General features: G+C 38.4%; 2 protein-coding genes across 2 annotated transcripts; both read left to right on the top strand.

Annotated features, from left to right (window-relative positions):
• The first annotated feature begins 215 nt into the window (after nucleotides 1–215).
• On the top strand, nucleotides 216–1,856 carry LOC133865282 (uncharacterized). The gene has a single exon (XM_062301660.1). The coding sequence runs from the start codon at nucleotides 352–354 to the stop codon at nucleotides 1,528–1,530; it is 1,179 nt and encodes a 392-aa protein (XP_062157644.1). The 5' UTR covers nucleotides 216–351; the 3' UTR covers nucleotides 1,531–1,856.
• A 7,586-nt stretch (nucleotides 1,857–9,442) lies between these two features.
• LOC133865248 (uncharacterized) lies at nucleotides 9,443–13,429 on the top strand. The gene is made up of 2 exons (XM_062301616.1): nucleotides 9,443–11,615; nucleotides 13,120–13,429. Exon 1 carries the CDS (start codon nucleotides 10,077–10,079, stop codon nucleotides 10,860–10,862), a length of 786 nt encoding a protein of 261 aa, XP_062157600.1. The 5' UTR covers nucleotides 9,443–10,076; the 3' UTR covers nucleotides 10,863–11,615; nucleotides 13,120–13,429.
• Nucleotides 13,430–16,320: the final 2,891 nt, after the last annotated feature.

The raw sequence follows: 16,320 nt of genomic DNA, 5'->3' as shown, positions 1-16,320 counted from the left end.
GGGTGGGGCCCAAATAAATCTAACATTTTCCTTTAAGTAAAGTTAGTAACAATTAACAATTATTAGATATTAATAATGACTCCGATTAGGATTTCCTATAGTTATTTACTTAAATTTAAAAGAATTTAAACAATTAATCGCGAGAAATTAAATAAAAATTGGACCGACCAAAAGTCCCATAAACAGTCTCCAGTAATTACATTGCCGAAACTTTTTCAAATTCGATTCTAGAATATCCTCACCCCATCTCTACGGCCTCCTTATCCTAGCATCAGATACACAGAGCTCAAAAATCTGAGAATGAAACTATAACACCGACCTGCGAGTGAGCAGCAAAGCATAAAATGAACCATGAATCTCCTCGTCAATGCAATGCACACCCTCCCCTCACTTTTCCTCCACACAACTTCCTTCCCTTCCTTTCAATTTCACTCCCTCCATTACCCAATCAAATCCACCACCAGACTTCCTCCTCGACGCCAAACCATAACATGCGCCTCCAACGGCGTCGTATTCTCCGCTGCCTCCGATATCGACATGGTCAAGAACAAGCAAGGCGTGTACGCGCCCAAGCAGAAAAAGGTTGTGGTCCTCTGGGACCTGGATAACAAGCCCCCGTGCGGCCCGCCGTACGAGGCGGCTATGGCGCTGAAACAGGTGGCCCAACGGTTCGGCGAAGTCATCGACATGTCGGCCTACGCTAACCGCCACGCGTTCATCCACATGCCGCAGTGGGTGGTGGAGGAACGGCGCGAGCGCAAGCAATTGGACGTGTTGGAGCGCAAGGGCCTGGCCGTGCCCTCCGAGCCCTATGTGTGCGGGGTATGCGGCCGCAAGTGCAAGACCAATCTCGACCTGAAGAAGCACTTCAAGCAGCTCCACGAGCGGGAGCGCCAGAAGAAGCTGAGCCGAATGAGGTCGCTGAAGGGAAAGAAGCGGCAGCGTTTCAAGGAGCGGTTCATATCCGGAAACGAAAAGTACAACGAGGCGGCTCGGTCTTTACTCGCTCCGAAGGTCGGGTACGGGCTGGCCTCGGAGCTGAGGCGCGCCGGGGTGTTCGTGAAGACGGTGGAGGATAAGCCTCAGGCGGCGGATTGGGCGGTGAAGAGGCAAATGGAGCACTCGATGAGCCGAGGGGTGGATTGGTTGTTTTTGGTGTCGGACGACTCAGATTTCTCGGACATGTTGAGGAGGGCGAGGGAGGCGAATTTGGGGACGGTGGTGGTGGGAGATTGGGACAGGGCGTTGGGGAGGCACGCGGATCTTTGGGTGCCCTGGATTCGGGTGCAGAATGGGGAGGTGGCGGAGAAGGATTTGGTGCTCAAGAGTGAAAGGCGGAGGGAGGAGGAGGATGAGTTGTTTTCGGTTTCTAGTTTGGATGGGAATCTGGATAGTGAGAGCGACTTGTTGGACGGTCTAGTGGATGAGCTTGTTGCTGCGAGGACCGAGATTAATGAAGTGAGGATTTCGGCTTTTTCTGAAGGGGAAGAGGAGGAATGGGATAGTGAGGAGGAGGATGGAGATTACTGATGTAGCAATGCATTCTTTTATGCAACCCCGATGTTTTGCTTGAATTCTTGGAGCAATTACGATGAGATTGAAAGTGGAAGAACCTAATATGCAGTTCACTGTTTCCGAGATGTACAAAGTTGATAGATTGGCTTTTCTAGAAATGACCACAATGTTCATCAAAACTCCGAAAGTCGCAGCTTGTAGTGGTAAAATTTGCAGAAACGGTATTTGTCTGCTCCAGAACATCCAAGTAGGTTCCCATTGTTTGCGTAGAGTTAGCAAAAACTGGAATTGATTTCATAAATATATTATAATGAGAATTGGTACGATACTATTCAGGACCAGTTTCTGTTTTGACGGTTTTCTTAGCATTTTGCTTTGTTATGGTGTTTAGTCCTGAAATTTGAATCAGTAGCAGAAAGGTGTTTAGTTGTGGTAGCATTATGTGTTTCGTATTCACTACGCAAGAACTAGTTTAGTTTTCCAAGGGGAGCAAATTTTAAGACAAATTGTTTGTTGCTTAACTTGCTTGCTTTACTTCTTTAGACACTGGTTTGGTTGGTTTTGTCATGATACCATAATATTATTTACTGGTCTTGAATGTTGTTGCTGTGTTTTTTTTCTTGATTACTAATGTGAAAACCCTTTTAACTAGCTAGCTCCAGAGGTGATTGTAGTCATGCCAAGATGAAGATTGATTAAATGAATTGGAAAAAATAAAAAAAATAGAAAGAAACTGGTTAAAGATTGAAAGGAAGCTGCATCTACCAGAAACATTTTGAGGGAAGATCAGGCCTATGATTTTGTAGAAGATGTGTGGCTCTAAGTAAAGTTGCACTTTGTAGAAAGATGTCTAGATGACCTTGCCTAGATTGGTTTATAAGTTTTCTTGAGTTTTAGACTTAAGGAATTAGAACTTCAACCTATTATATTTCTACCGCTAATAATGAAAATATTATATGTAACAGAATATAGTGCCTCTGCATTTGACTAAAACCTTGTTGGGCCTACTCAAAAGGCGCGCACACGCACGAAGTTACCTAACGCCCTCAGCACTGCCCACCCTTGGGTTGGGACGGTGGGAGGAGAAAGGAAAATGTAACATTTTTACTAGGTGAGCATTCATAAAATTTGATTAGTTCAATGGTGTTTGAGAGCATGATTGTCATTTCTTCACCTGATTTTTCTGGAACTTATAAAATGTGATATATGGGGATTGATTCACTGGTCTTTAGGCTATCTCAACTTTATATGAGAATCTATCCATTTAAAGAATATATCATCCATTGATGTTGTTCCCTCTCAAGTACTTGTTATTTAAAGAGTTAATAGAACTCTAATTCTTTTTCGGATTACTTTGCTCATCAATTATCTTGGATGTGCTCAAAAAGTGAGGTTTGTGGTTAGATAAATTAATAGATTAAATTAGTTTTCATATAATTCTTATGTGTACATAACTTTACTTCTATCATGGTCCCAATTATCTTGAAGCCATGTTACAACTGTTTAGTTAATTGGGTTTCCCTGTATTTCCTATGATTGAAGTAAACAAAACCAATAATTGATTCTCGAATGTTGACTTACCATAATGTTATTTGTTGGTCTTCAATGTTGTTGTTATTGTTGTGTTTATCAAAGGTAGACAAATTCTGGATTTTGTCATGGTAGCTAATGAATGTTTGGATAATTGGATTAGATCTGGAGAACCTAGAGTGTTGTGTAAATTGGATTTTGAGAAGGCTTATGATCGTGCTAATTGGGAGTTTTTGTTATATTTGTTGAAGAGATGTGTCTTTGGGGAGAGACGTCGAGATTGGATAACGCATTGCATTTCTACAATGCATTTTTCCGTTCTCATTAATGGTTCTCCTTCTGGTTTTTTTAGTAGTTCGCATGGATTAAGACAAGGGGATCCATTTTCTCCATTATTGTTTGTGGTTGTTATGGAAACGCTGAGTAGGATGTTTGTTATAGTAGATAAGGGACTCTTATCATAATTTTCGATGGGGTCAAAGAATAATGAAGAGATTACAGTGTCACATTTATTGTTTGCATATGATACTTTGATCTTTTGTGAGGCGAATTGTTAACAACTTTGTCATCTGCAGCCTCTTTTATATGTTTTGAAGCAATTTCACTTGAGATTAATTTTATTGTAACAAACAACTCTTCAACACACGACACATCCAAAGATGTAGTAGAGTTAGATAAGGAACTATCCTCTTCTAGAATATCAAAGAGTTTGAATTGTATTACACTAGTCTCCAGGTACACGGCTGTTAGGTATAATCCTAATTGATGTATACTTCCCATTGTAATTCTAGATTTGATTAAACTCAGATTCTACTCTATATATACAAGCATACTGCACTATGATCAAGTGGGCAGATTAGCAACAAATCATAAAGTCCTATACATGACAAGAACGTAAAATTTTCAAACCTTCAATCCTTACGGATGGCCGAATCAAGTATCCAACTCCTAAGGCTCTCACAGCCTCACTAGCACTACATGAAGTTGAACCTCCTTGCTTCACTCAAGCAAGCAAACATGCAGAATGGCGTACCACAATGAATGAAGAATTTGATGCTCTACTCAAGAATAGAACTTGGTCTCTTGTCTCCCCTTCACCAAACATGAATATAGTTGGCTGCAAATGGGTTTTCTGAATTAAAAGAAAGGCAAATGGGACAATTGAAAGGTACAAAACACGTCTAGTAGCAAAGGGCTTTTATCAACAACCTAGAATTGATTTTGTTGAAACCTATAGCCCTGTAGTTAAACCTATAACTATTAGAACTGTGTTAGCACTTGCTGTCTCTGCAGGTTGGGCAATACATCAAGTCGATGTTAGCAATGCTTTTCTACATGGTCTTCTTCAAGAAACTGTTTATATGGCCCAACCAACCCGGCTTTCAACATCCAGCATATCCCACGGCAGTTTGCAAGCTGCACAAGGCCTTATATGGCTTAAAACAGGCCTCACGCGCATGGTTTTCGCGCCTCAGCGCTAGACTACTTGAACTAAAATTCCAAAGCTCCAAGGCCGACTCTTTATTGTTCACTTACAAAGCAAATGGTATTATCATTTTTGTGCTCACATATGTTGACAATATCATCATTACCAGTTCCAACACAGCAGCTATTTCTCAACTTATAAGTGCTCTACACTCCTCATTTGCTCTCAAAGACCTTGGATCTTTACATTACTTCTTGGGAGTTGAAGCTACTTGGCATGAGGACAGCTTATATCTATCTCAACAACGCTACATTCATGATATTCTAACAAAAACAAATATAGTTCTTGTAAAGCCTGTCTCTACTCCAATGTCAGCCTCTACAACTCTCAGTCGGTTTGATGGTTCAACAATTACGAATACTACTCTCTACCGCAGCACAGTAGGCTCTCTTCAGTATTTATCTCTTACTCGACCTGATATTGCTTTTGTTGTTAACAAAGTCTCACAATTCATGCAAGATCCAAGGGATTCTCACTGATCTACTGTAAAGAGCATCTTGCGCTATTTGAAGTCTACAATTGATCATACCTTATGCATTCATAGAAAATCTTCTCGGCAGCTCACAGCCTACTCGGACTCTAACTGGGCTGGCTGCCCGGATGATCGACATTCAACTTCTGATTATTGTGTTCTTCTAGGCAAAAAATCCTCTCATGGAGTTCCAAAAAGCAACCAACTGTATCTCGCTCCAGTACTGAATCCGAGTATAAAGCCCTTGCAAATGCTTCAACCGAGTTAACATGGATTCAGACCCTTCTTGGTGACCTTGGTGTCAAATCTCCACGACCACCAATCTTGTTTTGTGATAACATTGGAGCTACATATCTTGCGTCAAATCCTATTTATCATGCTCGCACTAAGCATATAGAAATTGACTATCACTTTGTAAGGGACATGGTTGCATCAAAAGCTCTTGACGTTCAGTTTATCTCAGGAAAAGACTAGCTTGCCGACATTCTCACTAAGCCACTAGCTGCAGCCAGATTTATCATTCTTAAGACCAACCTCAACGTCCGGTTACTTACCACGTTGAGTTTGAGGGGGCATATTGGAACAAACAACTCTTCAACACACAACACATCTAAAGATGTTGTAGAGTTAGATAAGGAACTATCCTCTTTTAGTATATCAAAATAGTAGAGAGTTTGAATTGTATTACACTAGTCTCCAGGTACACGGCTGTTAGGTATAATCCTAATTGATGTATACTTCCCATTGTAATTCTAGATCTAATTGAACTCAGATTCTACTCTATATATACAAGCATACTCCACTACGATCAAGTAGGCAAATTAGCAACAAATCATAAAATCCTATAAATTTGACTAAACCTGGGCTAGTTCCTAGAGGTGATGTGGGTGATGTAGAGGGTTTGGTTCGTATCCTTGGGTGTAGAGTGACATCTTTGCCGATGAAGTACTTGGGTCTTCCTTTAGGAAGCTTATTACAAGGTTACTATTATTTGGAAAACTGAACATCGTTTGGCGGGTTGGAAGAGGCTTTACCTGTTTAAGGGAGGCAGGTTGGCTTTGATAAAAAGCACTATTTCTAATTTGCCGACATATTATTTATCTCTCTTCCTCTCTTCCCTGTTCCTGTTGGCGTGGCTAATAGGCTCGAATAATTTCAGAGGGATTTTTTTATGGGTGGACTTGGCAATGAGTTGAAGTTCTATTTAGTGAATTGGTCGAAAATTTGAACTCCGACAAAACCAGGAGATTTGGGAATAAAAAATCTGATTCATTTTAATCGAGCTCTTTTGAGAAAGTGGTTATGGTGATATGCTACAGAGAGAGGCTTTGTAGAGATTGGTGGTGGAAATTAAGTATGATAGTTTGAGGGGAGGTTGGTGTTCTAAGGAGGTTGCGGGGCCCTTCGAGGTGGGAGTGTGAAAATGTATATGGAGGGGGTGGGAAGCTTTCTCTAAATTTATTAGATATGAGGTGGAAGATGGGTTCAAGGTGAGGTTTTCGCATGATTTATGGTGTGAGGAACAACCTTTAAAGATATCTCATTTGGACTTCTTTAGTATTGCATGTTGTAAGAATACATGGGTGGCAGATCATATGCAATTCCGAAATGGAAATCTACAATGTAATATATTCTTTACCAGACCGTGTGCGATTGGAAGGTGGAAGTGATCTCTTCTTTCTTTGAGCTATTGTATTCTCACAAAGTAAGGCAATGAGGTGAGGATAGAATTTGTTGGATCCCTTCTGAAAGGAGGAAGTTTGAAGTGCTGTCCTACTTTCATGTGTTATCCATCTTTGTAAGTTCCCATTTTTCTTTGGAAGAGTATTTGGAGAGTTATAGCTCCTTCGAGAGTGGCTTTCTTTGTGTGGACGGCAGTTAGGGAAAATCTTGACTTCGGATAATTTGAGGAAGATGAACGTTATTGTGGGGTATCCAGATTAATATTATCAACTAGAATAATTTATAGCTAGCTTGATTGGACCAATAAAATGAAGTATTCAGGCTCTGTCTAGAAAAACCCCAATTGGTATTATATCTTTGATTACTATTTGTATCATATTCTATTTATAAACAGGTGCAATCTCAAACTATTTAATTTAGATTGTTTTGTATATGCAAGAAGAGTGGGAAATCTATTGATTATCTTCTTCTTCATTGTGAAATAGCAAGAGAATTATGGAGTTCACTTTTCCAGTTGTTAGGTGTTGATTTGGTTTATGCTTAAAAAGGGTGACAGAGTCGTTGGTGAATTGGGGAGAACATATGAGAAATCGTAATGTTTTAGAAGTTTGGAGGATGGCTCTTTTGTGTTTAATGTAGTGTATTTGGAGAAAGCGGAATGCAATGAGCTTTGAAGATCGAGATACTTTGGTATTAGAGCTGAAGAATATTATGTTCAAATCCCTCTACACATGAATAGCAGCGTTCAATAGTCTGCCATTTTCTACATTTCTTGAGTTTTTGGATTATTTTTTTTCTCTCCATATTATGGGGTTTTTACTAGGGTTGCATCACTCTGCATTTTTTATGAGATTGAAGTACGTATAAAAAGAAAAGAAAAGAAAAAATGTGTTTATCATCATTGACAGAACATAAACCATCCCTGAAAAAACAGAAACTGCATTGGCTACTTAAACTGGTGTTCATTGTTGAAAATCTTAGTCGTGTGATAGAGTTTCACACATAGTTCTTTTGATGATGTTTTATCATGTCATGCAAACCGTGGAACTTTCTTGAACTGCCAAGCTTTTAATAAAATTATCATATATTTGCAATTCCAGCCAAGGTTATGAGTTAGGAATTTTGATTGTGCCAGTCTCCAGAGTTCATCTTTGGGTTAAGGCTCATCATCAGGAGCAACCACAAATCAAGCAAGTTTGAAACGTGTCTAACAAAATCAAATTGTTCATTTGTAGTACGAAAACATCTCTAATACGGTATTTGTTTATTTGGCTGTTTGCACTTGAAGATAATTAATCTGTTCTTCTCATTATGAACTGTTTCCTTTCACTATCGGACTCTGTAGGTTAATGCTCATGGTCTTCAGGTCTGCAAAAATGGTATTTGTATGCTTCAAATCATTTATGTTTGTTTTGCTTGTGTGGAGTTAATTAGTAAAAGCCTGAAGATCAGTGTTAATTGCAAGTTTTGATTGTTGTTACTATTGCTTTTTCTTATTTATTTCAATTTTATGTAAAAATCCCTTATAACTTTTTTCTGGGGTGATTATAGTCATACCAGGATGAAGATGAATGGAAAAGAAAAAGGGTAAAGTATGTTTTTGGTCCTCCAACTTGTAGTAGTGTTTCCATTTCATATTTCTTCTCCCAGTTGTAATTGTCTTTTTAATTGTCTCCATTGTCCCAATGTCATCTCTCTGTCCAAGTCTGCCTAAATTGACTAAACGGAAGGTAACACATGGTAATCAAGTGATTAAAATTTCTGACATATCATTTGCCAGGTCAATTGAGAATTCTTGTGTGTTGTTTTATTATTTACAGTTAGACACTAATTAGCAAAACTCTCTCTCTCTCTCTCTCCCTCCCTTCACTAACCCTTCCACAACCCTAGCCCCAATCCACCCCATTCTACGCCTCTATGGATTCCCACCCTTACCTCAATGGGAACACCACAACCCCTATTGCCCAACTTTTCCTCCGCCAATCTCTTGTTGAAACGTATGTTGTCACCAAGTCCTCCTACACCAAAGTGGACAACATCCAAACCAACAACTCTTACCCCACCAATTCAGAGGAAACCACCCAAATGCAAACCTGAACCTTGACCCTTACACAAACCCCGACTCACCCCATCAAGACACTAGCACCACCACTACTAACTAATGCTCTTCCCAAAGCTCCTCTCCCCATCTAAAATCCTCTTCCATCCCACTGGAATTGGTGATCCGGTGACTAATTTTTATTCCTGGGGAATTCATTTCTTTGGTGTGAAACTACAGATTTGTTTGGTTTATATGTAGCTGTCTGGTTTGTTATTTTTTGAGGTTTTTGGGATTGAAAGGAGTAGGGGTGGGTTGAGGAGGAGATTGTTTTCTTTAAGGAAAAAAAAAAAAAAACCAAAGGATGTGATGCCATGTCAACAATTTCTATCAAATACCATGTCCATTTTCATCAAGTTTAAACAGATTTGGATGGAGGGATGATAATGAAATGATGTTGAAGATTGGAAGACAATATTGTCGCAATTGAATAATGGGGATTAAATAGAAACCTTATTAAAATTGAAGGACAAAAAATGCACTTTACTCAAAAAAAAAAAAAAAAAATGATGTTTATTATGTCCAGCAGTCTACTACTTTTCCTTTCATGAATACTACTAGATTGAACTGATTGAACAGTTTGATGTTTTATGTTACATTTTCTGTTTATCACGATGTCCTTGTCTCACTTATGGAAGTTTTTCTGAACTTTCTATGCTATATAGTATTCTGTTGAACGTAATGTCATCAAATAGAACATCTGTGCCTGCTCACTCTGCTCTATCTGTTTAACCCATCATCACCAATTCCCCGAAGGCATTATCAACTGGGATTTTACCTGTTTTTTGCTTTACAAGGTTGTAGACAAACAGGATGTGCTTCCCACTGCAAGTTTTTTTCATCTCCATTTGTGGTTAGAAAATGGATTCTTTTTATAGAATCCAACTGTAAGGAGCCTAAATCTTACTATTGACAAGTTGCAGGGCAAGTGGACTTGAGGGAGTTACTTGGCAGCTGCTCGAGGCCATGCGTCATGCAAGCCTTCTGTTAGTTGTATTTCTGTTAGCTTCTGTTAGTTGGCGGGTGTATAAATAAGGAGACTTGTATTTTGTTAATGGATTCTGGAAGTTAGAATAAGATGTTCATTTGTGAACTTGGAGGCATTTGGCTCCTCGAATTGCCAAGGGTTTGAATACAATTTTTCTTCATCTTTCTCCTTTAATCTTTCCCTCTCAAATCTCTCTCAATCTTTCTCATTTCTATCTTAAAATCAGTAACAGCTATTCGGTACCGTTACAATTGGTATCAGAGCACCGATCTATACTTCCGCTCTGTTGATTTGATCAATCCAGATGACTCAAACGAATCAATCGGCGCTGAAATATTCTGCTGATGGATGTGGATGGAACGACGGATTTGCTGGATTTTATCTCGTTCTTGGAGTTCCAGAGCATGTGCAGAAGAAGCAAGAAGCTGAGCGGAAATTTCAACAAGCCGAGCAACAACGAAAAGCTGCAGTTATCGCACTACTTGATGAATTTCTTGAGCAGAATGCTACGTACGCCAGAAAGCTCCAGGAGTTGCAGCAAGAGTATTCGCGGAAGACTCAAGAAGCCGAGCAGAAGTCTCAAGAAGCTGCTCAGCAACGATCTGACGATTTGACAGCTGCAATTATGGCAAACACTCGGAAGAATCAGGGTAGCCTCTTCAGCAAATTTTCTCCGGAGGCGGAACATTTGGCCTTGGCCTTGAACGGGAGAGAAACGCTTGAAGTTACGGAGATCGTTCCTCTAGCAATTGACTCCATGGAGGTTGAAGAGCTACCTCCAGTTATTGAGAAGGTAGAAGACCTAGGCCAAATCAAGAAAGGAGAAGAAGAGAAGAGAGACAAAATTCATCCAGCAACAGATCAGGTTGAGGATACCTTCCTGTTTGACAAAATTCCTCAACCACACATAAGTGAGTCTCTCGTGGTGATGCACCTTCAAGAATTGGTGGAGCCTTCTCAAGAAGAAGAAAACTTGTGTGCGGAAAGGGAGAATCTGAAGTTCGAATTCAGATACATGAAATGTGGAAAGCAAAATTGGAAAGCACCACATACATCAACGTGGACTTTGTGCATGCAGGACCTTGTATGAACGTGCAGAACATCTCTAATCACACCTTGTATTCCTTTGTGTCTCCCCACTTGCGTGAGGATGCAGTGGATTTTGTTGTCCTTAAGCATAGGTGGCGTTGGAAACAAGTGGAAGAAGAAGACGAAATGAGAATGGCAGTGAAGAGAGAAGCCATTCTGTTACCCTCTCAGTTAAGCCTAACGCATGAAATTGACACTGAGGGCCCAGACGCTGGAGCAGTGGATTAAGTTTTGCTGGCCATGTCTACCTTATTATCTGTAAGAGGGAACGTATTAGTCTATTAGAAGAAGGTAGATAAGCTCCTACGTGTCCATGTGAGGCTGAAGTTGTAGATTGGTGAGGACCGGCTGGTGCCTTGCTGCCAATTGCAAATAACGTGTAGAATTTGAGTCCACGTGGAAGCAATATAAATAAGCTTGGGTTGCTTGGCTCAATGTGGAGGCTTTATTTTTTCTGAATTCCAATAATTTTAGTTACATCTTCGCTCCAAGTAGAGGTGTCCTTTTAACAGTTCCTAGAAGTTGCAGTGGTCAGCTAGCTTTTAGCTTCTGATCATGTGTAAGATAGGAAGTTCAAAGCTCACGTGATGATTTCAGGAGGCCAAGTAGAGGTGTCCTTTTAACAGTTCCTAGAAGTTCCAGTGGTCAGCTAGCTTTTAGCTTCTGATCATGTGTAAGATAGGAAGTTCAAAGCTCACGTGATGATTTCAGGAGGCTAGCTTACCTTTCTTGAAATTAGCACTTTGAGGGCAAGGTACTTAGAGTACTAGTAGCAAACTCTAAACTATAATCCCTAAATTAAGAAAAATTTAGGGAATCAAACCATTTTTTTTTCCTATACGAAAATACCCAACAACAGCTTCCCATTATATTTTTCTATATCAATTAAATATTATTTTTTATTTTTATTTTATTATTTTTTCTCTTTCTTACTTTTATTTTTTTATTCATTTTTTTCCTCTCTCCTCTCTTGGCTTCTTCGTCCTCTCTCTCTCTCTCAAAACCCACCACCCACAAACCCAAATGCCCTGTTTCTCGTCACCCATTAATCTGGCCGGCGATGCTCTCGTTGCTTTCTACCCTATGGACGAAGTCAATCCATCCATTCCCAAATCGCCGACAATTGTTCCCCACCCCAAACAAACAACAGCATTCCCAAATTTTTCGAAACACCAGACTTTTCTCGAGAAAATCAAAGAAGAAAGCCCAGATGAAAACACAATTTCATGAAGGAGCAATAGATGACAACGATGACCTGCGAAGATCCGACGACCACGTCTCCACGACGATGAGCAAAGATGACGAATGGCCCGGCGATCCAGCTCTTTAACTTCGCCCAAGTGATAAGCATAAGCCAGCGATCCCCCGAGAAGCTGTTCAAGATCCTCGGCCTCTACGGCCGGTTGATGGATTTGATTCCGAACATCGACGTGGGGAGGTGATTTTGGGGCTTGGGGCTTTGCCGGGGTTGAAGAAATTTTGGATTTTGATTGAGTTTGAGCTGTGGAGACGTGGTCGGAAAATGGGTTTGTGGGGATTGAGAAGGGGTGAGCCGGTGAGGAAGGTGGAAGCCTAGAAGGTGAAATTGAGGTGAAGACGATGGAGGACGGGGGAAGGAGGAAGGAGAGAGGAGTAGGAGAGGGAGATGGTTTTTTTTGGATTATAATATCTTGTTGGAAAGCTACAATGCTACCCAATAGGGTGACTATCTATTTTAGGGTAACTATTGTGGTATGGTTTTTGGGAACTTTTTTCACATTTTTCCTATTTTAGGGAAAAAAAAACTACTTATAGGGCATCTACTACTAGTGCTCTTAAAAAGGAAAAGGTAATGTAAGATTACTAACAGCAGATTCTTAACTATTTTCTTATATTTAAGAAACAAAACTACTTTTTCCTTCCCTATAAAAAAAATACCCTACAATAGATTCCCTTACCTTTTCCTATATCAATTCAATATTATTTTTTTTACTCTTATTTTATTCTTGTTCTCTCTTTCCTATTTTTTATCTCTTCCATATATCAATTAATTATACTTCTTTTATATTAAAATAATACATAGGGAATGAATAGTAGACATGTATACATAGAAAATTACTATTCATTCCCAACCCCCTCATCTAAATATAGGGAATCTGCTGTGGAACGTTTTTTGATGTTTTCATGAAATTTTTCCTAAATATAGGGAAGATAACCAATATAAGGTAACTGCTACTAGTGCTCTAAGGAGCCTAAATCTTACTATTGACACGTGGCAGGGCAAGTGGACTTGAGGGAGTTACTTGGCAGCTGCTCAAGGCCATGCGTCATGCAAGCTTCTGTTAGTTGTATTTCTGTTAGCTTCTGTTAGTACGTTGGCGGGTGTATAAATAAGGAGACTTGTATTTTGTTAATGGATTCTGGAAGTTAGAATCAGATGTTCATTTGTGAAATTGGAGGGCATTTGGCTCCTCGAATTGCCAAGGGTTTGAATAAAATTGTTCTTCATCTTTCTCTTTTAATCTTTCCCTCTCAAATCTCTCTCAATCTTTCTCATTTCTATCTTAAAATCAGTAACAGCTATTCGGTACTGTTGCACCAACTTGCCTTGTGCCGAATGATTTGGCCATTGATTATGGACGGCAGGCTTGCTTATATGAAGGTTTATTGTGGTTTTCATAGCCCCTGACGTAGAAGTCCCTTTCATTTCACACAATGGAGGGCCCTTCAGCTTACGCTCCCTGAGGTCAGGCCTAATTATGCACAATGCTTCTATACTTTGTCTTGTGACCAATTATTAGATGCATCGGTCCAATTGTAGTGGGGCACTACAGATATATTTTAGAAATGGATTAACGATAAAATTATTGAAACCCCCATATAGGGGGATTTACAGCCCCATTATCATGTATTATTGTCTTGATTGTGGATGCTAATAGTTAATCTCGCAGAAATAGTTTGTTGACCAACTATTCTGGGATTCATTAATGGGTGAGCAAGTGAGGACTATAAATATTCATTGAATTTTGGAAAGAGTAATGCTATACATCACCATCCTATCCTTCTAAAGCCTATGTAGCGTGGTCTCCTGTAGTATTTGATGCATGGTATACATCACCCTCACATTCCCCTCACATCCTCCTAAAGCTTATGGCGTGGTTCCCCATAGTTTTTGGTTTTGGAGACCATGCCACATAAGCTTTAGGAGGATGAAGGGGTAGTGTATAGCATTATTCTTTTGAAAATGACGTTTGCCTCCCATTATAAGAATGTCAAGAGATGTTCATTATAGGAAGTCAATTGAACAAAATCAATTTCCTTGTAGAAACTTGGGTCTGATATACGAATTAGGATCCTCTCAGATTGCGATTTATTATCATGAAGCCATTTTAGGTGTCTCGATGGAGTGGGTAATAGTGTGGTTAGAGCGGTCAATATGCTATGGTTTGTCTATGCTAATGGTTTCATCAGTTATGTGTTTTGATGTGATATAAATGTGAAAAGTATTTTTCAATTGAATATACATTTGAGAAAATCTTTTGTGGGTATACTTATTTTGAGAAAACACAATATGATGTAGAGTTGACTTTAAATTTATATATACTAGCTTGTAACCCGTGCTATGCGCGGGATTCTTCCTTATAATTTAGTTTCATAATAATAATAATAAAAAAATGAAAGAAGAGAAGCATAGAGAATATAGATAAAAAAAAAAATGAAAATTGAAAAACACTAATATAATATAATAGGGACAAAAATTTCTTATAAACTGATTTATAGGGCAATCAGATCTGACTTTTTTTCCTATTTTTCTTAAACGAAATTATAATAGCATCTATTTGTTGAAACCTCAATAGGAAGAGCATAGACGATTTACAAAGCAGTGGATCGTAAGCACTACTCTTTGAGTTTCTCAAATAGAGGTGAGCCATAGCATGCCCAGCTCCACCACCACATTAATAAAAACTTCAGCCAATTTATATTAATCAAACATTAAGATTTTTATTGCAGGAGTCAAATTCATGTCTTAATATTTACCCAATCAAACATGAAGATTCTCACAGGGACCTCAACGATTATTCTCACGGTATTCGCTTTATATGGACGGTTTAGAACAACACATAAAATCGTGTATGCCTCGTAACATTATTTTACCACATGCAGCAATCGAATTTAAAGGTGTTTTTTTTTTTTTTTGAACGGGAATTTAAAGGTGTTTTGGCAGTCAACCTCAATCAAAGACTGAGACACGCGTGAGTACATTTTTTCTACCAACTTTTGATTATTTAATACTTGCGTAAATATTTGAAGGATATTAGAAGGTGTGCTGCTGGCTTTCGGTATTTTTTTTTTAATAAAAGATTTGAATATTTTATTTGATATTTTATTAATTAAAGATTACGAGTATAAAATTTTTACACCACAAAGTATAAAGCTATGCAAAATCATAGTCACATACTATGAGGTTACATACTCATGAATACAAGTAAAATTCTTACAAAAAAGTGTACGTTATCTATGACTTTCATTTTCCGGTAACCCATATACAAAAATTATAGTCACATGCTATGACTTTCAGGTTTTTTTTTTTTTTTTTTTTTTTTTTTTTTTTTTTTTATGCATAAGAGCTCACAGTTAAGCCCGGTAATTAGAAAGAGGTAAATTTAATTACTTAATCAATACTTCAGCACTCTCTCTCATGTGTGGGTTCAAACTATTTTTTAATAGGTGAGATCCAACACGTGGAATATAATTGAAATCGGGTGAATAACGGAATCAAGGTTCAAACTTACAACATTTAACTCTAATACCATGTTAAATAACCATTTATCTCAAAAACTTGAGCTGATAGAAATAGGTAAATTTAATTACTTAATCAATACTTCAATAATCACCTATCTTTTAATAGGTGAGGCCCAACACGTGGAATAAGGAATATAATTGAAATTGGGTAAATAACGAAGTCAAGGTTCAAACTCATGAACTTTTGACTCTAATACCATGTTAAATCATCACTTATCTCAAAAGTTTAAGCTGATAAAAAGAAGTAAATTTAATCACTTAATTAATGCTTTAACAAACACGAGTCATAAATTTGATATAAATTCAACACAAAATTAATAAATTAAATTTAAATTTTTTGATTTATTTAATTAAATTAATCATATTAAAATTAACCTATATAACTTTATATGGATATTTATTGCGGCAATTCCTTGATTGTTGATATTTTCTAATACTATCCACTAAATTCATGGTCATGATTGACATGGATCTAGTGGCGTAGGCAAAAAACCAACTGAACCTGAGAACCGACCCCTATATATTTATTTATTTATTTATTCATTATTAATATTGTCACTTCTGCCGACTGAGATCTCCAAGCTGTACAGTGAGCCAAAAAAAAAAACTCCCCTAGGTGGCTCGTTTGGTCCGCAATTCTTACACGCGATTCTTTTTTTTTTACTGGTGACATAATC

The sequence above is a fragment of the Alnus glutinosa genome, chromosome 4 (genome assembly GCF_958979055.1).
Source record: "Alnus glutinosa chromosome 4, dhAlnGlut1.1, whole genome shotgun sequence".
Taxonomy (NCBI): Eukaryota; Viridiplantae; Streptophyta; class Magnoliopsida; order Fagales; family Betulaceae; genus Alnus; species Alnus glutinosa.
This window is presented reverse-complemented; position numbering and strand designations above follow the sequence as displayed.

What these genes read in the sequence shown, in the direction of transcription:
- LOC133865282 (XM_062301660.1), top strand. Translation starts at nt 352, where the DNA reads ATGAATCTCCTCGTCAATGCAATGCACACCCTCCCCTCACTTTTCCTC.
- LOC133865248 (XM_062301616.1), top strand. Translation starts at nt 10,077, where the DNA reads ATGACTCAAACGAATCAATCGGCGCTGAAATATTCTGCTGATGGATGT.